Source organism: Eutrigla gurnardus (assembly GCF_963514095.1).
Source record: "Eutrigla gurnardus genome assembly, chromosome: 3".
Taxonomy (NCBI): domain Eukaryota; kingdom Metazoa; phylum Chordata; class Actinopteri; order Perciformes; family Triglidae; genus Eutrigla; species Eutrigla gurnardus.
The window spans coordinates 24569375-24593820 of record NC_139917.1 but is presented as its reverse complement, the minus strand read 5'-3'; the positions used below and the strand labels follow the sequence as shown (position 1 = coordinate 24593820).

The following is a 24446-nucleotide window of genomic DNA, read 5'->3' as shown; positions in this document are numbered from 1 at the left end:
GGGCCTCTCCGTCCTCCTACAGGCTCCACTCAGGATTTATTTATAGGCTGTTATCCGCAGCACGGATCTGTTCTGCTGTAGCACTCAAGGCTGGTGGTCCCCAGTCACGACACGAAATGATGACAAAATTCTGCACCACGGGAAGTTGACGTCACCGCGCGGTGCTGTCACCTCCGCGGTGACGTCACGTGACGTGAAGCTGGGTGGCAGCAGTCGGGGTTAATGCCATCTGGTGGATGGACTCTGCCACTCGCCCGGCATTACGTCATCGGGGAGAAACCGGTGGCAGCTCTGGATCGGTATAGCCTGAGAGTCTTGATCGGAATGCACAACGAGCCGGGAGGGGGGCTGGCCTATAGTAACTCTGACTGAGGCTGTCATTGGACAGGAGCTGTTTGATCGAGCTGGAGCTTCAACCTCTCGGGGGGGGAAAAGCTGACAGCAGTACAAACACAGGGACATTTCCTTATACCTTACATAATAAATGAATACATAAACAGTATGTATATACATATATATCGATATAAAATCGCGTAACATAAGATATCCGAGTTTCTATTAAGGCAACGAAAGATCTTCTTCAGTTTTAACGTCTGTCTTGCAGTTGAAACACACTCATACACACTGAGGCTAAACAGAAGACACACATACAAAGCATGCGATAAAAAAGACGAGACGTAGGTGGAGACAAATCAAGGATAAACAGAAACCAGTGAAGCGAGCAGTGGAACATTCAGTGTGTGTGCGGTGCAGACGAGCTGCTGTCCATGGTGCTGATGTGGAGGAAGCATCGATAACAGACGCCTGTATGCTGTTTGCTGGGCTGTGTGATGGAAACGTGTATTTCTACAACTGTTTTAACTAACGTTGTGTTTATATAACTACTTAAACTAACACGAATTTGAACAGGCTAAAACTTGAAAACTTAATGTGATTTATTTAAAGTGACAAAACGCCGAAAAGAAAATATCTCGAAAATAGACAAATACGGACTGTTAACTGTGTGTGTGTGTGTGTGTGTGTGTGTGTGTGTGTGTGTGTGTGTGTGTGTGAGTGTGTGTGTGTGTGTGTGTGTGTGTGTGTGTGTGTGTGTGTAGCCACAGTAAAGGCTGCGCTCTTGCATGTGATGATGGTGAGGACCCCATTCTCACATGAGTAAGCGCGCCTCCGCAAACGGGAGAGGAAGGAGGGCTGCGTTCCCATTGACTGAGAGAGAGAGAGAGAGAGAGAGAGAGAGAGAGAGAGAGAGAGAGAGAGAGAGGCAGCACACGGACTCCGCCTATACCGTCTTAACGTCCAGCTCCATCCCGACGACGGCACCATAGACCAGCCGTGATCCAGGGGCCCCCTCAGCTCGACTCAACTACCGGCGTGGGGGGAAAAAAACGATGGGCTCCCCGTGAATCCGAGCAGTGGAGGGCAGCGGCGGGCAGGCGGGGGCTGGGGGGTGGCTGGGGGGTGGTGGGGGGGAACGACGACGAGAGTGTGGTGGGAGAAACACCCAGAGAGGACAAACTGAAGCACAACCGAGGGTGCCTGCAACCATGAGCGACTTGCACCTTTCGCCGGGGCTGCGGCTGCCGCTGCCGCTCTGATCCGCGGACCATGTCGTGAGGTGTGGCTCGGAAACGCTCCGGGAAAACCTGTCAGCCGAAACGACTCGCCGAGGAGGAGGTGGGGTGGTGGTGGTGGTGGAAAAGATGTCCGCCTCGGTGGGGCCCCAGGGTGGCCCTCGCCCACCCACCGTGCCGCCATCCATGCCGGATCTGCCGGACCTCAGCCATCTCACCGAGGAGGAGAGGAAGATCATCATGGGGGTGATGGCTCGGCAAAAGGAGGAAGAGGATAAAGAACAAGCCATGCTAAAGTAAGGGGCAACATGTTTTCTCTCCCGCGGAAGTTGTGTGTCATGTAACGCGCGTGTAGCTGTCCTCGTGACAAGAGACGGCCCTCGTGCACCGAGATGCTCATTGTGAACTATAGTGTGGCCAGCGATGCACTTGTGGGTCCATCTTGGAGAGGAGTGTGCTCCTGAACATGCAGCATAAAGGCACAGCGGAGCAGCGAGAGATCAGGATGGTGTTTCTAAAAGAAGTCACCAGAGAGACGGGAAGGAGGGGGGGCTTTACGACGCTCGATACAATCAATCAATCAATCAATTAAAACAATATACAGTCACAGTCAATGGAGATGACCCGAAACAGGGTCAAACGCTTCACAGGTGTAGGCTAGTTGGGCCGCGAGGATGGGGTGTGACAGTGCTGGTGGTGGAAGAGGGAGGGAGGGAGGGAGGGGGGGGGGGGGGGGGGGGGGGGATGAATCATAGCGTTATCCATCCTTACTCGTTTTCATCAATGGGGACTGCACCCCATCCCTCAGTTTACACATCCAACACCGCTTTGCTTTTACGCACGCACGCACGCACGCAGGCTGGTGTGGCTTTATCACTGTGGATGCGTTTTGTAACCGCGGAGTGTTCGTCTCTCTCTCTCTCTCTCTCTCTCTCTCTCTCTCTCTCTCTCTCTCTCTGTGTGTGAGAGAGACTTCGCTTTGACAATAACGGGGACAACAATGACATTATAGCTCACAGGCCTGCAGCGACACAAACCCTTTTTATAAGCCCGACAGACGGACGGTGGCGAGGCGGCGTGTACGATCGTTTGTTCTCCCCTCCGGCGGAGAAGAGAAGATGGGGTGTGGTTGGGAAATCTTAGCAGCCCTGAACCGGACACGATATAGACGAGAAGGGAGACCGGATATGCTGTAGCACCTTCTGTATATCGATTCAATTGCGATCCGTCGTCAAATCCTATACGGATCTGAGCTGTGTAGGAATAAGCATAACCAGAAGGATGCCATTGGCTGTAGAGAAACCGTGAGCCACTAAAGGAGCATTGTGGGTAAATGACAGGAGACAGCTATAGGTCACTTTAAACACACTGTCTGTTCTGTTAAAGAGACATCAGAGTGTTTTGTCTTGATGGCTGGGTGTGCTACAGCTGCCTCATACAAAGGCTTACATGGCAGTTTGATGCCTCGGGGGATTTCTACCATAAGCAATATAAACCACCAGAGCTGAATCCACACCGGCACTGGAGCCACGTCTCTGGCTTCATAATGAAGGAGACTGCCATAGCAGGTGCACAGCAGCATCCCACGGCACTCTCGCTTCGATTTCGATGGCTGTTTGTGTCGTGGAGTATAGCGTTCAGGCATTACCCCCCCCCCCCCCCTTTTCCTTTAGTGACTGCAGCCTGAAGGGGAAGCAGTGTGAGAGCTGCCTCGGGGAGAGGAAGTGATGTATTTAATGTTCCATGAGGCACAGGCTCAGGGTCAGTCAATAATGGCTTCATCATCTGGCTAACCATCGATGAGACCGGCACACCATGCACAAAGGAGAAATGTTTGAAAATATGCAAATAATGTTTAGTAAGCAGCCATTAATGTGTATCACATAGAGGGCAGAGTACATGGAAGAGGGGAAGAGGAGAAGATACAGACAATTTGGCTATTTTGTTTCATTTCTGACATCGGCATGTCAACTTCTTTTCATCTCAGTAAGTCCCAGACGATGGGGATGTATTTGCTATACACACACACACACACACACACACACACACACACACACACACACACACACACACACACACACACACACACACAAAGCATGTATATCTCTGTAGAGTACATAGTTATGGCTTATGATTAATGGATTCTATAATTACTGCCAAAAAACAGTAGGCATACTGGTGAGTTTTGGACTCCTGAACAAAAACAGAACACTGGCAATGATGGGTTGTACAGGGATAGCTTCGTATAATAACCATGCACATCCAAATGATTCATTTGGACACATAGGCATTATTTAATATACATTATTGTTATAGTAGATGTGGCTACTGCACTAGTCAACACCATGTTTTGGGGTTTTGCTGCCACACAAATGATTTTAGCGGAAAAAAACAAGCTATTTGTGGTTTCCAGACTATTAAGTTATTGATCACAGGAGTTGGCCAGCAAGTCATATATGGTGTTGTGCTCACTGTTGGCTATTGTTGCACGTTGGAGAAACAGCCAATCAATTGGAGCATTGAAGGTGGGATTAAGCACTTCCGGCATAGCTAACTAACTTGTTGCATTCTTGAAAAACAGCAAGAGAACAAACATGGATTAGATCAATACATTTCCACTGGTTGTTGTTAGTCGACTTACAGAAATAACTCTTAAACTGGTCTCCTTAAAATCCTTAAACTGACAACAAAACTACATTGTCAATTACGATTTGGAAAGAAATTTCTCACGGATTATAATGGGGGGTTGTCGTTTTTTTACATATCACAAATTTTTTTCATTTATGCATTTCTGTGTCATTTTACAGCCAAAACTTGACACCATATGTACATGTATGAGTTTCTTATCAGTAATTCAAAACGATCTCCCAATCTGTGAAGAGCAAATTCATCGGAAGAGTGGACGTAAATTACAGCCAACAATGCAGTGAAAACACACCTCCAACAGATCCTTCTGTAACTTACGTCAACACTGTTCACCTGGTCAGCGCCACGCAGTGTTGCCTGAGAGCGGAGCAGCTGGCCGAGATAAGGTTATACTAATACTGGACTTTATCAGTCATGAGAGACTCTGAAGTGTCCTGGTCTGTTTCTGAGACTGAACACCTGGTTCTAGCTTAATTATTTGCTGAGAAGTCAGCATATGGGCCCTCCGTCACTAATTCACAGCACTAACGAACACTTAGTGTCAAATACGCTATAGACTTCAGAGACTCCCTCCTCTGACTTGCTAAACCTCCATTGACTTCCTAATCCAGAGGATGTCGGTGGCTGGGAGCCGTCATGCTGTTGGGAGGGAGCAAAGTGCTGAACCCAGCAGTGACCAACCTCTCTCCGATGCCGGGATGTTCAAACGCCTCCTCGTAGTGAGACGGGAAATCTTTTCTCTGCAGCCCCAACGCTCCGCGTTCCCATCCACCCCTGGGAGCCTCGGAGGTTTCCAAAATGTAAATATAGAAATGAAGTGTAAAATATTCATGTGCTCATCGGAGAGGGTGTAGACATTTCAGACGGGCCTGGATGCTCGGCACAGGGCCTTTAGGTCGGAGTGGCGGGTGTGGTTAATGGAGCCACCCCCTTTGTGTTGATGGAGCTAAAGTACAAGCAAACACTATGAGTGGAAGTGGTTGAATTTACTGGAGCTCACATCTGGCTTATTAGTATTATGTTTTAGTGACATTTATCAAACACCTTTTGGATCTGTGGCACAATTCAAGGTGAGGATTGGCTTCCTTCACACCAGATGGACGGAAGAAGCAATCAGGACCGAGGGCACAGAAGGAAGGAAGGAGAGGAGGGAAGATTTAGAGGTTTTAAGGATTAGAGTGGTGGAAAGAGGGAGAAAAGGGGGCGACAGAAAGAGTGGGTAGAGCTTCTGTATGGACCCCCCCGCCCCCCTGCACATACACACGGCTAATCTCTTTACCAGGGCTCCCTGAGGCTGCAGGCTTCAGGGTGCATATAGAGGGCAGCTACCCCCCTCCCTGCATGCTGTCTGATATGGCTGCTACTGTCCACCACGAGGTCAATTGGTGGCCAAGGTCAAGACTTTAATTTATTGGAGAAACAGATCGACTTCTGTTTGGATGCTCGATTTTAAAAAGATAGTTAGAGTTTAGAGCCACACTAATCAATATTCTTCACCTAAATATATATTGTTTAACTGAGAGAGAATGAAAAGAATGAGGTAGCTTTTTAACTCCAGCTAAATTATTTGGTCTCATTTATGAAGTATTTAACGTTTCTAATAACATATGCTTGTGTTGTTGTTTGCCTATTCAAACATGGCTTTGAAATGATCGTTGTATAGTGGCCAAATGATGGAATTACAATTTCTGGGCCGCCTTCATGTGATGCCATTGGAAAAGAGACCATTAACTATTAATCATATCCTCATTAATGCATTTCTCCCCTTCAAAAAAATACAGATAACAAATGATTTTGTCTTTATCTACTATGGTACGTACCATCAATGTATTACAGGAAGATTATTATGATTATTATTATTATGTTCTCGTTTTTCATTTCCTGTTTTATTTTGTAATTTCCGGTTCCCTCCTCTCGTTTCAGGTGTCTTGACTTCCCTGCCCTCATGTGTGATTGATTAATGACCTACCTGCCCTAATGTGTCTCACCTGTGCCTCGTTGTCTTTGGCTTTAACTCTCTCTAGTTTGTGTTGTTGTGCTTTTCTAGTTTCACGATGGTAAGCTTCAATCTGTAAATTAAATAACCACTAAACTGAGTTTAGGTTGTGTTAGGATGTTTTTTTTGTTACATATCATTTTTAAAAACGGCTGTTTTACCCTTGGAGATTGAAAAGGTATGTTTGCGAGCTCAAAATGTTTCTGTGTCAACATGAATTTTAAATCATAGCCGGGTAGGATTGCGGACGACATTGTGCCGTTGAAGCAAATGTCAACTCTAAAAATAACATTTCACTCAAAATCTTGACTGAATGCTTCTTGTGGCAAATATGTTAATACCAGCCTCCGACTGTCTATTGCATCCTGTTTGATACACTCATTCAATATATAGTTCAATATATTTTTCTGATAGTTGTCACTTGTTTGCTAAAAACCGTAGCAGCGGACGTTACGTCAGTTCAGTTTCAGCTGAGATAAAGAGAAACATTTTCCCAAGCAGGCTAAAGAGTTTCAAGGTTTCTGTGAGAAAAAATGCTAATGTTGAATTATGGATCGAGTCTGAAAATAGCGCACACTTGGAAGCAGTTCCTGAAATATTTAAATATTCAGTCCGCTGGCTGCAGTTGATGTTCTGAACCTCCTTTTTTGTTTTTTTCTTGTTAACCTCTTTCGGTTTTGGGCCACTGTTGAATTGAATTACAGTGTGAAATGCAGATATAAAGTGTGTGTGTGTGTGTGTGTGTGTGTGTGTGTGTGTGTGAGCATATGCATCCAAGTGTGTGTATGAATTTGATCCTCATGTAAATAAGCAAAGCATTTTCATTCCTATAGACACATAAGAACACACGCTCTCAACAAGCACTCAAAATCCACACAAACCCACACTCACCTGCACACATATCATCTATACAGTACATCTGAGAGCAGGTGTACTGCAGTACTTTTTAGAGGCAGCACACAAAATGCACCGCAAACCCAGATGGTGTTTCTGTCGGTCTCTGGATGAACGCTTGCAGAAGGAAACTATCCTCTTGCAAAGACAGAATGCACTGTTACTGTACAGTTTGTCCTGTTGCTTTGCAGCCAGCCTCCACTGTCTTCCCAGACAGCTGGAGAGGGCGCGGATCCATGTGCACCATATGTATGTACGTGTGTGTATTCAGAGTGTGCTGAAACGGATCTCCACACTTTGCTCTTAATTAAAAGAACTCAAAAGCAGTCGGGTGTGTCTGCAACACCTGGAGGAATGGACGCCAGTGGGCAATGGGGGATAACGGCGTCTGCGTGTACACGATTTGTGTTTGTGCGACACCGGTGTGTGTATCTGTGGGGCGCGGCACTCTTGTGAGTTTCTATACATATCTGTCTTCTCAGCTGCATCTCTCAAAACGCTGCATCCTGTGTTTGCCCCTCATTATCAGAGAGAAGAAGAAACACTGGTGCACGTTTGGGTTTTGGTATACCTCAGGGCCAGTACGTGAGTTAAAAGGACCCCTTTTTTGTGCACCAGCCAAAGTTACAGTCATGATCATCGTCTCTTCTGAAAGTTTTGATGGTGTCAAAAAGTCTTAACATGGCTCTCAACATGGTGACGTCTGAGCCAGTGACTAGCAGCTAACAGTGCTAACAGCACTAGCAGAGCAAACAACAGCAACAATGCTGGCAGAGCTATCTTGGAGGGAAACTCAAAGGTGCGTTACCAGCAGCCTATCGTTGTATGGATGCAGAGCTATAGCCATTAGCTAGCCAGCGTGTGTTTGTGAGCTTTACTTGCCTCGACCTGCTGCGAGATCTTGATCTCGGGCGTGTTCAGGTTGCCGTTCGTAGTCCAAACACAGTTCAAGTATTATTGACCAATCATGTAGCTTGCATGCAGGTAAACAGTCTGTACGGAGAGCCAAAGAGGTGGAATGCAACGACAATGCAATCTCACTATAGGCAACTGTCTGATGACGATTTCACTTTTTATTTGCTAAACTGTTAATTGAGTAAACTGGCAACTTGGGAAACAATCTGGTTGTCTCTCAACTCCAACTTCGTTGTTGTGTCATAATCTGGTAATCGAACTAGCGCACGGAATAGGAAGTCTTAGCTCGGACATCTGATAGCTGGATATCCTCTGGAGACATTAGAAACCCCTGAAAACAGTGTTTTATTGTCATCAAACTAATGGCCAATGGGTTCTGATGTTGCATGCTCTTGAACTGCTCTTGTTCTGCCCTCCTTTCAAGTGAACCTTAAACTGCTGCGCTATCTTTCATCTTTTATACCATCCTATGCAATTTGGGAAACGGCCTTGCATTTGAGTGTTTATGCAGCTGTGCTGATTTGGTTAATCATTAGCCGCAGCAGCAGAGCCATAGTTGACGAAATGTGACGGAGAACCAGGACACCAGGCCTTTCTCACTGGTAGAGACTGGGTAGAGATGGTGTGGCTGGGTGGGACTCTGAGAGAGTGTGTTGAGAGTGAGAGACCCGAGCGAGCCTCGGTGAGTAGCCTCTTTAGTGCTCTCAGACCTCCCCGGGATTAAAGTTTAATGAGAATGCATTCTACTTGGGCTGACCAGGCTCTCTACATCTCTCTGCCTTTCCTTCCATCTGTGTGTGTTTGTGGTCGGGGGAAGTGATGGGATTATACCATGAGCAGCCACACACACACACACACACACACACACACAACACATTACATTTGTACCCTCTGGTAACACCAGTCAAAAAAGTCTCTGTATGCTTATTTAGACAATGTTAAGGGTCAATGAATGTGTCGTGAAGAGTGTCTAAAATATGTGACTGTGTGTGAGAGCAAGACCAAAGTACCTGCTGCTTTACACCATGTTTGCCTCTCACAGCCGCCTCAGAAAGCCCAACACAAACACCACCAGGCTGCTGTGGTTCCTCAAATAGAAATGTCCAAAAATACTAAACCTACCTTACCGACAAGATGTTGCCTTATTTGGTGTTTTGAGCGCAAACTAACATGTTGCGCCAACATCTCCCATAGATGCTGAGATCATGATGGTGATTCACATGATTTCCTTTCTCGTCAAAACATTGACCTCTGGTGCTCTGCATGAAAGCGTTCCCATTTATTGGGTTTCTCCACTCAGGTTTCGCTTTCATCTCGTCAAACTAACAGTGGGTTAACATGAACGCAAACTAAACTCAAATATAGCTGATAAAACATGCCTCCCTGTTATCGTTTAAGTGGCCATGGTGTACTGTTAGCATGCGGCAACATATTCATCTAACTGTCGGTATACACACACCAAAGCACTGTTTACTCTTAGATAATACACTTTAATAACGGAAAAACTCTCAAAAGGTATAAATATATCTGCACTGTAGACAATTAATTAAATACAAAAATAATTTGGAATCAAATATGCAACATTAGTATAAAATAATAACGCCATAAATCATGTTCAGAGTAAAAAAAAGTGTGCCCCATAATACAAAAGATTCTGCAACTTTCAGATCCTGAGGATCGTTGTCAACTCCTGTTATTTAAAACACATACAAAGGTGATATAATTAAAACTTGTTTTGTTGTCTGCATGACTAGAGGAGTAACCAGTAAACAAGTATAATCTGTTTGTAGTTTACTACATGTGGAGGTTGAAGGGGGCTGAAGAAGGAGGAGGAGGAGGGGGTTCGGTGGAGGAGTGGGCTGCCAGCCGACGCTTCTGGGATAGAGTGAGGGGAATAGAGGTCGCCCATGATTACTCCATAACTCCTCCGCCAACTAGATTCATGGCTTACGTCACCCAGCAGGCTGTGTGAGGTCAGAGGCTTTGGTCTTAGTATTCCAGAAGAAAGAAACAGAGGGTGCAAAGTTAATTGTATATATACAGTGATGTGGAAGAGAACTTGACTTTGACAGAGTGGAATCCAACGTGAAGCAGTGAAGATATGCCATAAGAGTGAGGTGTGAGAGGGGAAAACATTAAGAATGCAGGAAGAGTTAATGAGATATAAATGGAAAAGAAAGAAAAAATACACAAGGAGGAGAGAGAGAGAGAGGGATGGTCACACAGTGAGGAGTCCATGCCAATAAAGCACTCTGCCCCATATATACGGGTAAACCACTCACAACATCAATAAAAACAGTCATCAGCATCTGAGCGCTGGCTTTGGGAGGGGCTGCTTCGGCGGATGCTATAGGCTGGAGACAGGCTAACGCTACGAAGCTAAGGGACCCTGAAGGAGCACTCCAAGGAAACCGAGCTGAATTCACAAGAAAAGACATTTCAGCAACACAATCATTACAAATGGACAATTTTCACGTCAATGTCCCATTCTATGTAAAGATATCTAATACGTCGTCGTGGATTCAACGGGATTATGAATGGCATGCTTACAATGACAATTACTGCATTACATGCTAATGTTTGTTCAATGTTCACTAGTTGTTGAGTTTTGGGGGTTCATCCTCTGGGGACCATGAATGTCTGCACCAAAGTCTGACATCTGATCTCCATTTAGATGAATTTGACTGTGAATAAAGGGAAGTAGGGGCACTCCACGCCAGAAGGGGTAGCTTTCAGATCGCAGGGTTAAACAATCCAATCGTGGCCCTCTGTACACTCTTATCCACTCCACTTTCATTTGCTTATGTTTCCCTAAACAGAAGTGGAAGTGGTGGAACATGGAGGCAACATTGTTGAAACTAAGTTCTGTGTGGCCACTTCATTAAATATCAACATTTAATTCGTCCTAGACCGGCTCATCAGTGTGGATTTAGACAAAATCGTGTGAGTTAAGTGAAATTTAAGTCACTCAAGTCTTCCCCATCGTCTTACAATCAAAGAAAAACTGATTCTATCCTACATTTTTCATCATGTTGTTGTTCTGGAGTATAATAAGGGTTTGATATGATGGTTAAAGGATTACTTTTGTCTACCTTCTAGACACTATGAAGTCCAGATTCTTCCAGAAGAAAACGATAGAGACCACAGCAGGTCCGATTTTGTTTCATTGAACATTGCTCCCCTAAAGCTGTGTACTAAACCAGCAGGTTTATCTGCCTGCAGCAGTCGGAGGCTGTAACATTGGAATCGTGGAAAGAATGACAGCTGGGAATCAAACCCTATCAAGCCAGGGAGGATTGACCAGATTGCTTGAGAAATTGCTGCCCTATAGATAGATACACACTGGCCATCTGTGTGGCTTTGTTTCTGCTTGCATTATGACGTTAGTACTATTTTATAGCCTTTTGACAGTGGAGGAAGCCAAATGTGTAAAAGTCGTCATGGATAACATCATGGCAAGGCAAACAAGAAAACAAAGAAGATGTTTGCATTTGGTTAAGCATCCATCTGTTGCTCTTTTTCTCTTCCCCCTCCCTGCCTTCTGCCTCCTTTTCATCACTTTCACACACCACACACCAGCAGGTTTTTTTTAGATTAAAGAAAAAAAATGTTGACGCATAACTTCGTGTCATTTCCGACCAATTATAAATGTTCCTGCGATTACGAGCCGTTCCTGAGCAGATCTACCTATTCTTTTCATTTCTCTCCCCCCTCTTCTTCCTGCCGTTCCTCTTTCCATCATCCTGTCTCCTTCCTCTCTCCATCATCCACTCCTCTTCTCGAGTGGTATTTATAGAGTGGCTCCGGATGCATCGGCTTCTCTCCTCCGCTGGTCTCTGGCCCACGCTTGTTTCCGTCTTGGCTGTCTTTGTTCATCCTTTTGCTTTTCCACTCGTTCTCCTCCCATCTCATCCTCCTCCCCGAAGACAGCCGTTTGTCTATCTTTCTCTTTCTGAGACAGGAAGACTCCTGAGATTGTTTATAAAATCGCTCCTGACCCGTTCTTCCTGTTTCTTCTCTATGTGTCGGCTCCCTTTCATTTACCTCTTCTGATCACTCCACCCATGACTCCTCCTTTCCTTTCCTCCTCTCAGCGTTAGTCAACATGTCTGTCGTCTCTGCGATCTCTGGCTTCATCACGAGCCGAGACGTTTTGCTGTCATGGAGCGCTGGGGCTCTCCAGCATGCTCCGTTTGTTCTTTCAACGAGCTCCAAACCTCTAATTGCCAATTGATGCTGTTGGTTTTACTTCCTTTCATTGTCGATACCTCCACTTCCTGTCCTCCTGAGCGTGATTACCTGCCCCGCCCTGATTAGCTACACCTCGTCTTCGTCGTGTATTTAGTCTTTGCTTCCCTCGGTGTTTGTGAGTCTTTTCTGTTTCTGACCTTGCATTAAGCCCATGCATTTTTTTTTAAACACTTCTGTCTTTGTGCAATTTTAGTCACTTCCTGTTTAATCGGTTCACTATCATTCGGCCTCAGTTTGAAGGAAGCATTCGGTTTTCCTGTGCTCCTCTTCTTCGGTTATTTTGTCATCATGCTTTGTGTTCCTGTGCTGTGGAGGGATTTCTTTAGTTGCCATTATTTCATTAAATCGTTGTCGCTGCTACCTCTTCTTCCGTGTCTGCATTGGGGTCCCAACCTGTATTCTGAAGTTCGTAACATCTTCAATACAGAGTGATAGTCATGTAGAAATCCCTATTCCCTATCCCTGATCCCTATTAAGAGTATTTAGGTATGCTTTAGTCTGCCTTGTGATTGAAGGGTCTCTACCACCGCGTTGTCAAGTCTAGGAGTTGACTGGATATTCGTCTTAGCAATTCATGTCAATTCATTCAGTTGTACTTAGCTCCACCCCCTCGTATCCATCATGGTCCATACGTCCATTTCCAATATTCTATCTATATAATATACTCTATTGTCCTATACTGAGACGTATGTGCCATCGCTATCCCTGCTTGCATACGTGATATGCCAACTTGGTTGGAAACGTTTCCCTCCTTGATACTAGCACAAACTTGTGTCGTTCAGTTCAGGGAATCCAGACACAAAATCTCAGCTTTTCTTCAACTTTCCGGGCCGTGCCTAGCTGGCTGTGTCGTTTCTATCGGCTTTCTGTTTGTCACAGCGCAAACTTTGAGCTGGTTTGCTCGATGCGGCGTAAAGCTGTCTCGGTGCGGCGCGAGCGATTGGACTGAAAGGGCCTTAACTTCTTGCGTCTCCTCCGGTTGAGGAAGAGTCTTCTGCAAGGCGTCGCCAGGAATCAGCTGATGAGACAGAAATAGTCGTGCCCTAAGCACACAAACACACACACACACACAGCTTTCCCCTCCCCATCCTTGGGCGATGTATTCATAGCGGTGCTAATTAACAACTCCACATCATTGACTGGTAAAGAGAGTGGAGATACAAGAGAGAGAGAGAGAGGGAGGGAGGCAGGGAGTCCTTGGACATGCTGAGCTGAATATGTGAGGCCCTAGGCGAAGGCAAACCCATACGTGTGTACATGTGTGTTTCCTGTCTGTGTCATTGTTTATATTTGCATGTGTGTGTGTGTGTGTGTGCTCTTCTGAACGCTTGTTTTGACAAGGCCAAAGCAGGGCTAACCCACATCTGGCTCTCTGGCTGTCCCTGCTGGCCGATGTCGTGACCTAGAGAGAGGAGACAGCCACAGTTCAGCCGCCCCACGCCACTGAACCCACTGGTCACTAGTCAAGGTGTTGGTAACACATTTCCATTGTGCCATTAGGTGTTTGTTGCGTAATGAGAAGTGTAGCCTACTGTGATATTGTGTGTGTGTTCAGCGTGGTCATATTAGAGAGGCATGCTGAGCTTTGAGTCTGTGAATCCCACTCATGATTTCTTGTTTTTAAGCTTTTCCGTGTCTTTAAAAAGACGGCTGCTAACATTTGACTACTTAACTGCATATTTTACTTCTGCTGATTGTATTTATGCCTCCAAAGTCACAAAAGCGGTGTTCATTTATGAAGATTATCTTGCTAAACATATCGTGTAAGTCAAAGAAAAAGACCAGTAAAACAAAAAAAGTCCCATTGGCTTTTTCTTGAGGAAACAGGTGTAATGCTAACTTCCGGGTTGGCCTACAAAAACATGTCATCCCTGCAGCACTCTAGTCACTTACTTATTTATGTATTTAATTCTTTGCCCCACTTCCTAGACGACCATGAAATGAGCAATGGACGTAGATGGAAGCTAGAAAATACAGCTCTCTTGGGATTTTGAGAGGAATCTAAAAATGTTTCATGTCACGAACCTCCGAAATAGATGACCAAAAGACATAAGACCCTGTGATTTTGCCCCGTGTGTTAGTAAATAGCTACAACTAATTATACTGCATTGCATTCTGCTTATTTGGAACGGAGTACATCCACCATAGTGGATTATTTTACGGCAAACAGCCCATGGATGTATTACACAACAATAAAAGTGATGAATTACAGCCAATACATCCATTATTACAGTTGCATACAGCGAGCAGGAAGTAGGAGTGCAGGGTGGAGCATTAAGGTTCTGAGGGTCTGATGCCCATTCATTATGCCAGGGGAAATGAATGCTCTATAAATGTTTGTACTGGGAAGTTCATTGATGAAAAAAAAAAAAGATCCGGCTCTTTAAATGCTAAACAGAGCATTTACAGACAACAGAGACTATGACAGGCAAGGCAGAAAGACAGAAAAGCTCGGATTACAACACACGGATGGAGAGCACTAAAAATATTGAAATGCTCCTTCTACCACCTGTGATCCCAGGGGGGGTCGCCGACCCCCGGGAGGCAGCAGGCTCAGGTCTGTAATCGATGAACGGGCACTACAGCGAACACAGACAGCAAGTCCTTACCTGAGAAGACAGCCTTCCCTGTGTCTTCACGGAGTGATCACGCTCTGTGTGGTCTCCTGCTGAGTCATGGTTAAGATTTACATAATTCATGATATGCATTAAGGTAGGAATTATGATCGATATGGGAACTGTGTGCCGAGTCAGAGGGCACGAATCCGGACCGTAACACTGTCTATTAATAGGGTATATGTTTTAAATTTTAAATGGTGTGTGTGTGTGTGTGTGTGTGTGTGTGTGTGTGTGTGTGTGTGTGTGTGTGTGTGTGTGTGTGTGTGTGTGTGTGTGTGAGAATGAATACTGTGGCTGTATTACGTTTCTTTGGCATCATCGATGATGCACTGTGCAACACTGTCAGTGATCAAATAAGGAGAAAAAAGTCGAAACATTAGTTTACAGCTCGTTGTGCTTCTCTCAGTTGAGCAAGACATTAATTAATATAGGTTAAGCTTTCCATTTTGATAGCTAAGAGTTACGCAGGGATCACTTTTAAGAGTGTTTTGTGTTTTATCACAAATGGGCAGGAAATGCTCCAGACCTGACATTATATACAGATTCTCTCTCACGAATGATGAGACCCTACTCTCTGCTGCAGAGCTCTTTTTTGTGATTTTAAGCTGAGAACACAGGTTTATTTTTACATCGGAAAAAGTCACCTCGTCTGCCCAATGTGTGGAAGTGGTGGAATACTGCATGAAACCGCGGCTCTAAGAACAGGAACAGCTGGTGCGCTGACACCCAGCGCTTGACGCCACCACGTTACCATGACAACCGGCTGTGCGCCCTCTGCTCTGACAGCTGTTCCCATGGCGCCTGGGCTCGGCTCAGCCCCTTGCACCGCCATTGGCAGGATAGATAGCTTCTCCGGGGTCAGAGGTCACGTTTGTGACGTCGCTACCGTGGCGGTGACGTGTTGTTTTTTTTTCCATTTGAATTAAGTACGGATCAGTTTAGCCAATGTCTATTTATCATTATCATTTCTCACGTAAGGCATACTTGAAAAGTTTATGAGTGAAAACGTGCAATTCAAATTCTCTGGAGTATGTTTGCACGTGCAGAAAAAACTTTTGTCCGCGTCTGTCTGGAGGACTCAAGTTATACAAGATCACTAGATGCTGTATCACAGTATCATGTGTTCAAAGCCTCACCAGTGTCCAAGGTTATCATGACTTGTCCCCTTCGGGAATTCCAAAACTTCAGCATTTGAACACATTACATATCAACTATGTGAGAAAAATGCCTAGAATATGTGATAATAATCAAAATATCTTCAACGTGTACTTTTACAGAAGATATTCCTTGTGATTACATTATTTTATACGCATTTCATTCACCTTCAAAAAATCGCTGTCCTTGTTCCAAACATTTCCTCTGACAGCTGATTGGCCAAATGTGTCCCAGTCAGCCAACCGCCTCGCTGTTTCAGCTCTGCGTGGCGGCGGTCAGCTGTCTGCTGTAGCCCTCTTCAGAGATGACGAGAACGACACTGGTGAAGAGGAATGTACCACTGGCTTCTCTCAACTCATTTCCTTGGCTTTTCTTTTTTTTAAAGACGGTTGTGACGATTACATAACGTTTCGTTTGGACTGCTTGGTTTTCAGTCAAGGTGGAGACGGCCCTTTTTTCATCTCAAGCGTATTCTATAAAGACACAGCATCGCTCCTGGAATTTGGAGAGGTCATGGCGGATGACTATTCCCTTCTTTGTTATTTTCTACCGCTGATAGCTGCTGACAACAGATCAGGTGTAATGGTTTCTACCTGTTTCGTACCCAGCAGCTGAGCATGAAGGAAGGGAGGACATGTCTGCCTTCAATAGAGCCAGGTGATCTGAATGTCTTTGATTTTTTGGGACTGATTGTCAGAGAAAAAAAAAAGGATATTTGATATTTCAGATGGTTCTCGATGATTAAACAAAAATGTATCAATGGCTCTATGACATTTAAGGAGTTTTGCAGATTTTCTGTCTCTGTATCAAATTATTCAGACAAATGAACAGGAGGCATTCATTGTCCGGCTATCCAGTGGGGCCTTCCACAACTTTTCTTTTTCGGGGTATTTTTCATATGAACATTTCATTTTTACCTCAGCAAAAGTGTGAATGAGTGCACTGCATTGTCTTGATGAATTTGTTTTCCAAAAAAATAACTCCCACTGTAAAGTCAGTGTGCTGCCAGAGGCGCAACTGAAGTTCATCTGCTTCCACAAATAGGCAAATTGGCTGCAAAGCTGTGAATGAAGCCATCTCCTTCCTCTCTATCTCTCTCACTCAGCGAGGTAATTAAAGTGCCTGTCTGGGTCCCCTATATGGGAGCTATGGTATGCTAATGCAGTATTCCTTTGACGGTTCTGTTGAGACAAACATTGTGGGTGTTTTCACATCGCCTGATTTGCAATTCACTCTCGGGTTATTTTCATCATAGGCATCCTGGGAAGCAAGGAGGGGAAAGGCTGTGAGCCACAGCCAGCAAAACTGAAATGAAGTTTTATTTAATTGCGTGTATGATTTTGTTTTTCTTTTGAAAGCCACCTTTCAAGTGGTGCTCTAATTGCCTGTTATTTTTGCCGGGACTGAAATGTTGTTCTGAAACATATGCATGCATAACATCGCTTTTGTTTGTTATGGATTTTTCTTCTTTTAAACGATTCAGTTATTCAGAAATGCCACCGCGTCCTTCTGTGTTTTTGGTGAATGTGAGGATGTTTAGACAGGAAGGACTGTCTAACCGGCGCTGGAGGGTGAAGTTTATAAAGTACAAATAAAGTTTGTGAATGCATTATGTACCACTTATGGGCAATTTTCAACTTTCTCTCCCTTCTCAGAACACTGCACCAGCAGTTTGAGAGCTACAAACAGGAGGTGCGTCGCATCGGGGCGGAGACGCGGCGCCAGCAGACCCAGCTGAAGGACGACGCGCCCACCTGTGGTATCTGCCGCAAGACCAAGTTTGCCGACGGCTGCGGCCACATCTGCTCCTACTGCCAGACCAAATTCTGCGCTCGCTGTGGGGGGCGGGTCTCTCTGCGCTCCAACAATGTGAGGAACCTGACCCCTGACCTCCCTATAGCTTTCCCTTCATCCCTCTCACACTCATTCCTGCTATAGCGGATGGTCCCTCTGCTTCTGTGTTTGTTTCTGTCTGCTTTGTTGCCTCATGGTCACACTTTGGTCTCACCAAAGTGTGTTGGAAGAATGGCTTGGCACCAGTCATAGGCCCTTCAAGGTTCATTTCAAGTCTGAGGCTGTAGTGTTGTGGAATGGTTACAAATCGAAGCACACTTGAATGTGAAAACCCACCAAGTAACGGCGTCTGTGTTGTCCTGCGTCTCCTGTGACTTCACTGCAGCCATCAAACAAGCATGTCAGACAGTGACAGGGCTGACCTTCTCAAACATCGTCCCGAAGAAATAAGACAAAAAAAAAAAAAAGAGGCACGAGGTTTCCGATGTAGGAAAGCAGGCTTTCGTCTCTGGGGAATAAAGCATGGCTTAATAGGATAAACGAATAAACAACATCACTTTACTTTAACTCACAATGCGCTACAGGCTCTTGAGGCCAAACTAATATAAAACAAAGGCTCACGCAATATCACCAAATTATCCATAAACCAAACATGTTTGCACTATTTTAAGACGCGGCCCTTTTCCATTGTAGCATTTTATGGGCTCCAAACCAAGAGAGAGGACCTCCCCCTGGGTATCATACCTGACTATGGGCCCTCCCTCCTTGGCCTGCTGGTCTCCAATCTGTTCAGGATCCGCCGAGCCCAGTTGGGCCTGAATTCACACTGGCAACGCGCGTATGTAGCTCATTGGCCAGTGAGAACAGGGGATAAAGATAGTATCCCTGTTGGTAAAGCCATTAAAATGACATCCACGGCAGACAGGATGTTACATGGGAATGAGATGAGCATGACGTAGCCTAAATGCAATCTATAAATAACACAAATAAAATAAAGGATTTATTTAAAGGGAAATTTAGCTCTAAATAACATCAGTCCACACCGCATTTTAATAGAGAAAAAATAATGAGTGTTTTAATATGGAATTTTAATTCCTTGGGATGATACTTAGCAGAACTCAAATGTGGAATTAATTTCAGGGGCCAAAATAATTTGACACATTCAAAAGACAGGGTGATTTAGGGCAGATGTAATGTACATTTATTACCTGAGCCAAGGACGTTTCTCAGCAGGATGATGGAGAAACGATGTTCATGCAAGGGCTGAGGGAGTAAATCTGGGTTTACACCAAATACAAAACATATCCAATACCTAGTTCCTTTATATCATATTATTTCTGATCATGATTCATCAAAGTTACATTTAAGGATTTCTTGCATCACTCAACCAAAACACATCTGAATGTCTACACTCACTGAGCAATTGAATTCAGAAACCCTTTCTCTCTCTCTCTGTGTGTGTGTGTGTGTGTGTGTGTGTGTGTGTGTGTGTGTGTGTGTGTGTGTGTGTGTGTGTCTGTGTGTATGTGTGTGTGTGTGTCTGTGTGTGTGTGTGTGTGTGTGTGTGTGTGTGTGTGTGTGTGTGTGTGGTCATGTGTGGGAGGAAAGCGTTGGAAGTAAAGCTCTTTTGGTCTCGGCGGTGCTTGCCTCTGTCCCGGGTCATCCGGGCCAGTCAAGCAGAATAACAGGGTTAGGAAAGTGTGATGCTTTGTTTCATTACATAAAAACCTCCTCCTGCCTACAGTTTTGCTCATTTACCCCCAGCAGCACACTGTGTTTTACCATAGTTAGCACTATCCAGTTTTAAACAGACATCAGCACTGTATTAATATAAATGTGTGCTGTAGTTCAGCAAAAATATTTGTAATATAAATCAGCTGTACAGCTTGCTTCATCAGCTGTATCCATGCAGTGTATGGATTGGCTGTATACAATTCATGAAGAGGAAAGCCAGAACTACAGAAGCTTTTAAACTTTTGAACATAAACCATAAAAAATAATATCATAAAGAAGCAACAAACAAAAACATATTTTCTTGTCTACCTCTAGTAGTTTCCATCCATGCAGATAGTTTAGCTTGTATTCGTCCAGGTTTGCAGATATCTTCACTTTATCAAAAAAATCAAATATCAATAATCAATTATTATATATTTGTGCATAACAGCTGCAGCTACAACTCATAACTTTTCCAAAGGTGTTCAAAGGGACCACATGAAACCAGATTATTATGAACCAAATGATTTCTCAACATAAGCTCACAAACATCTTACTGAACCTTATTTGAGCGTGTTTAGAACGTTAACGGCAGTGAAAATATTCATGTTGGAATATTATATTATTATAATTATACATAGCTCTGTACAATTTGAAAATGATTGGTTCAATAACTTCTCATCTTCTTATATAAGCTTCTAATGACGGAGGTGTGTAGTGCTGCGCTGTGCCCTGCAGAAGGCATCACAGCAACACGCTGTGCAAACGCCATCCAAACACAAAGTTTTGCCCCCGCTTGGCATAATAATGAACATACTTTATGATTATTAAATGTGAATCAGAAACAGATGCATTTATTCATCACCCCTGCATTTAAACGTATTCACAGCTTTCATGCAGCGACCTCTTTGAACTTGTTTGTTTGTGTCCTGCGGTGGATACAAAGATGATCAAATGATCCGTTTTTATTTTTCTACCCACATCAAGCTGCTTTCATTATAGCATAAATCATTTACAAAGCACATTTAAATGTGAACTTTCATGGACTTGTATGGAGGTTTAGTAAAAGGTACAGCGTGGAAGAACTGAGGAGCTGTGACACATGATGCTGCCGAGGTCACGCCAAGGTCAAGCCAAGCCAGGTCATGCATGTTGCTAACATGTCAGTGGCCACATACATTCACATACTGTTGTCACCGCCACCTCACTCTGTCATGAATATGAAGTATGTGTATCGCTTCTGCAGAATGTAATTAACAAATGTTTGCACCACGTCCTCTTTCCCTCTTTTCCCCCCCTTTTGTTCTTTTCCCCTCTTTTCCAACAATCTCGTCACTATTCCATTTCACAAATTCACCCTCTTTGCATCTTTGTTTCTTATATCTTTTATGTTCTTCCGTTTTCCTTCTCTCCTTTCCTCTCCTGCTTTACTTCCACCATCACTTTTCTCAACACTCACTGCTACCTGGACTGCATGCCACAAAGGAGGACAAAGTGGTTAGCATCTTTTTTTATTTTTTTGTGTTTTCTCTGTGCTGTGAATGTGATGTTTGTGCCACCTAAAAGTAAAAAAAAAAAAAAAAAATGCTGGCTGTGTTCAAATCTGGAGCTGAGAACTCTCTTGTCTGTTTACAGCATGTTGATTTCTACCCTGGAAAAGGTGACGCAGAATATTTCTATCTTTAGTTTCTTCCATATTGGCCGGATCTATAATTTCCCAGCTCAAAGGGGGGGGGGGGGGGAAGGGTTGAAAACCAACAATATCAGATGCAAGAGAGCAAGCTATCGGATTGGAACGGAGCCAGTGTGTGTACACAAATCCACTTATGGATTACTGACTTAACTGAACAGAGGGAGTCCCTGATAGGTCATGGTTTTTGTTCACTTTGATTCCTCAGAGCACTTACTGTACTGTGTGGGGTGGAGCTGCTGTGTCCTCCCGAGGATTCTCTCCCCAGTGTAAACCCTGACTAACTCTGTGTCCGTTGTTTGTCTCCTCCCCTTGCAAAGTGTCTCATAGTGAAGGACAGGGTAAGGCTCGCTGGGTGATGGATTTTGCTGCATGGGTCACAACTATTGTCTCCCCTTCACACTTGGGTCTGTGCTCATTCACAGTATCAGAACGGGAATTCAGACCCACTATTAGTTTTCGCTCCACTGATGATTTTGGTTAAGAGGTCCCAGGGCAGCACTCTAATTCTGAGAATGAATGCAGACCCGGAAAATAAACTGACGGGCAGAGCGAGCATGAGCCTTAATATAGTCCGTCTGACCCTACTGACCCATCCTGACCCCTCTTCCTATGGCTGTAGGCATGGTTGTGCTGAAAAGGGGGCCATTGGATACTGATTTAAATCCTTGACAAAAAACGGGGATGGAAGATTGGCATTTCAGACGGCATGCATATAAGAAAGCACTCGACCTACAGACTATTTACCTGAATGCGCAACGCACACTCATGCCCGTGCATGCTTTCCCTGCCTGTGTGTTTGAGACCAGACCAGCCTTGCCATGGGGAGATGGGAGGGGCCCAGGTATATGTTCCACGTTGTCCACTTCCCCTTTTATGCTTGGTCGCTGTGAAATGTCAACAAAGTGTTGTTTACTGCTGAGCCCTGTCAAAGTCAGGACTGGTGAAGACAATGGTTGAGTTATAGTTTGGGAAGTCACTGGAGCCCTTGAATTGACAGAAAGAGGATTCATTGTTTGTGCTTATGCTTCCGGATAAGGCAGCAAATGAGTCAGGATGGAAAACAGAATTGACTCACGTTCTTCATACAGCCGTTTGATGTGCTGCTTAAGGTATCAAATATAGGCAGTTGTGTTTTTAGGTGGGAAATGGTGTTGCACCTACTACAGTTCAATAAGTGGCAATCCAGCTGGGAACATATCTCTTCTCCTTGACTTGCTGTTATACTCCTCAATTTCTTGTGGGACATGTCAATTTGGTTAGCTGTGTTTCCTCTGCAGAGCAATCCCAAAATACCATGTTTCCTGATACTTTCATGTTTGGTGAAAGCCTTCATCTAAATCCTTTCCCTTCACCAGGTTACCATCCCTTCTGATTAACACACGCAGGAGGAAAAAGCAAGCCATTTTCTTCCGTGGAGAAGTGTTCTATACTTTAGTAGAGCTAATCCTACCTGTTTTAATGCCATTCATGTTGAAAAAGTGTGTAAAAACATTCGACGAGACGAGGATTAGATAACTCAACCTTGTAAAATTCCCAATCGTTGAGCTTCTTTATACTTTGGTTCTGCCCTCTGAGCTGTCAGTCAATAGAGCCAAGATGGATGTTGTTACGCCTGGAACAATAGTTTCTTACATGAACTGAATTTTGAACCAGAATTTGAGCTAGAAGGAGAATTTTACCCACGAGCTGAGTTTTACTAACCAAACAAATTTCTCAAATATCACACAACTTTGGTAAACATGGTAAAGGTTTATGTAAGCTAGGTGGCCGATGTTAGATTAGAGAGAGAATTATGACCTTTTCTGGGTTTTAAATTTTTTTTTGGTATTCTAGTGTATCGGCGGATATGCATGTCATGTGTCCGATTCGTTATTGGAGCATTTCTAATCATTTAAATTATAGTATTAGTGTTGGGAACTTCAGCCATTGCTTTGTAAACAGAACACATCATTAAATGTCATCAGCTTCAAGTTGAAACCAGTTTCAGTATCTGATGAAGCTAAGCTAGCTCTGAAGTGTGTGAAGAAGCTGGTGTTTATTTCATAGCCCTCTCTGCCGAGCTGCACCGCTAACACTGGTGCTATAGCTTGTTAATGGCTGAGTGTTTGTTTATGTGTGTTCAATGTCGGCTCCAGATTGCTTCCAGAAACTGACCAAAGCACTGACAGTCATTCTCCTTTTTATAGAGGAGCACTGCCTCCCAGTGGATAGCAGGCAGGTGCTGGGTCCTAGTGCACACACACACACACACACACACACACACACACACACACACACACACACACACACACACACACACACACACACACACACACACACACACACACACATTATCCCATTATAGTGCTTTCAGTTGAAGTGTCAGCATTTCAACACTTTTACATTGTATTTAATTATTTCTCATATATGATGTAGGTGCACATGTTTAGTTTTTTAGTAATGTGCATTGCAGGCCTTTCCGATGTTTATGTGTAAGTATTTGGTACCTTGTGTGGCTTGAATCAGTTTATGGCCTACAATTTACCACAAACACACAACATCCTCAGATTCAGTGATACAGCCACACAGAGTCTTGCCTGCTTCCTGCATCAAGCTGACGCTGCACTTTTTACCGGAAGGGAGGATACACTGCATAATCTCTATCATGGATCTTGGTACTAGTTGACTTAGTCCTCCTCCTCCTCCTCCTCCTCCTCTCTGTCCGTTCTAAAGCATCTTGATTCTCCACTTAACTCTTATGGCTGTCTGACCCTATGTCTGTTTGTTCTCTCTCCCAGTATATCCTTCCCCACGTCACCATGCAACTGCACACTTTACTGGACTACAAACAAATGTGCTTATGAGTCTGACAGACATTATAGCAAAGCCTGATGGCCTGTATGTCTAATAATAGGACCTCCAGACTGGATCAGGCAAAAGTCAATAGCTACAAGCTCAAGTCTTAAATGTTTGTGTGAATGTAAAGTGCTTCGTAATACTGTTACAGATGCTATTGTTCTAACCCTCACTGAAAATTCACCTGTGAAAAGTGAAAGACCATGCATGAATTAATAAAATTAACATCGTATTCATCAAGTTAATTACTGGATTTGGGAAAGTTGAGACATTATTAAAACAAGTTGGTGAGGCAAGAAACGTGCAGTCTGACTGCACATTAACAACCTGAATATAAGTCGTGACATCGCCATAATGCAAGCTGC

The 24446-nt window shown here is 44.2% G+C and overlaps 1 protein-coding gene across 8 annotated transcripts in view; it reads left to right on the top strand.

Moving 5' to 3' along the window:
- Positions 1 to 1482: 1482 nt before the first annotated feature.
- rims1b (regulating synaptic membrane exocytosis 1b) overlaps positions 1483 to 24446 on the top strand; it is a 63593-nt gene continuing 40629 nt past the window's right edge. For all 8 annotated transcript variants that reach the window (XM_084005922.1, XM_084005920.1, XM_084005918.1 and 5 more), the window contains exons 1-3: positions 1483 to 1867; positions 17702 to 17915; positions 21564 to 21584. In XM_084005922.1, the coding sequence (XP_083862048.1) occupies positions 1701 to 1867; positions 17702 to 17915; positions 21564 to 21584 (402 nt within the window). In that variant the 5' untranslated portion in view covers positions 1483 to 1700. The remainder of the gene's footprint in view (positions 1868 to 17701; positions 17916 to 21563; positions 21585 to 24446) is intronic.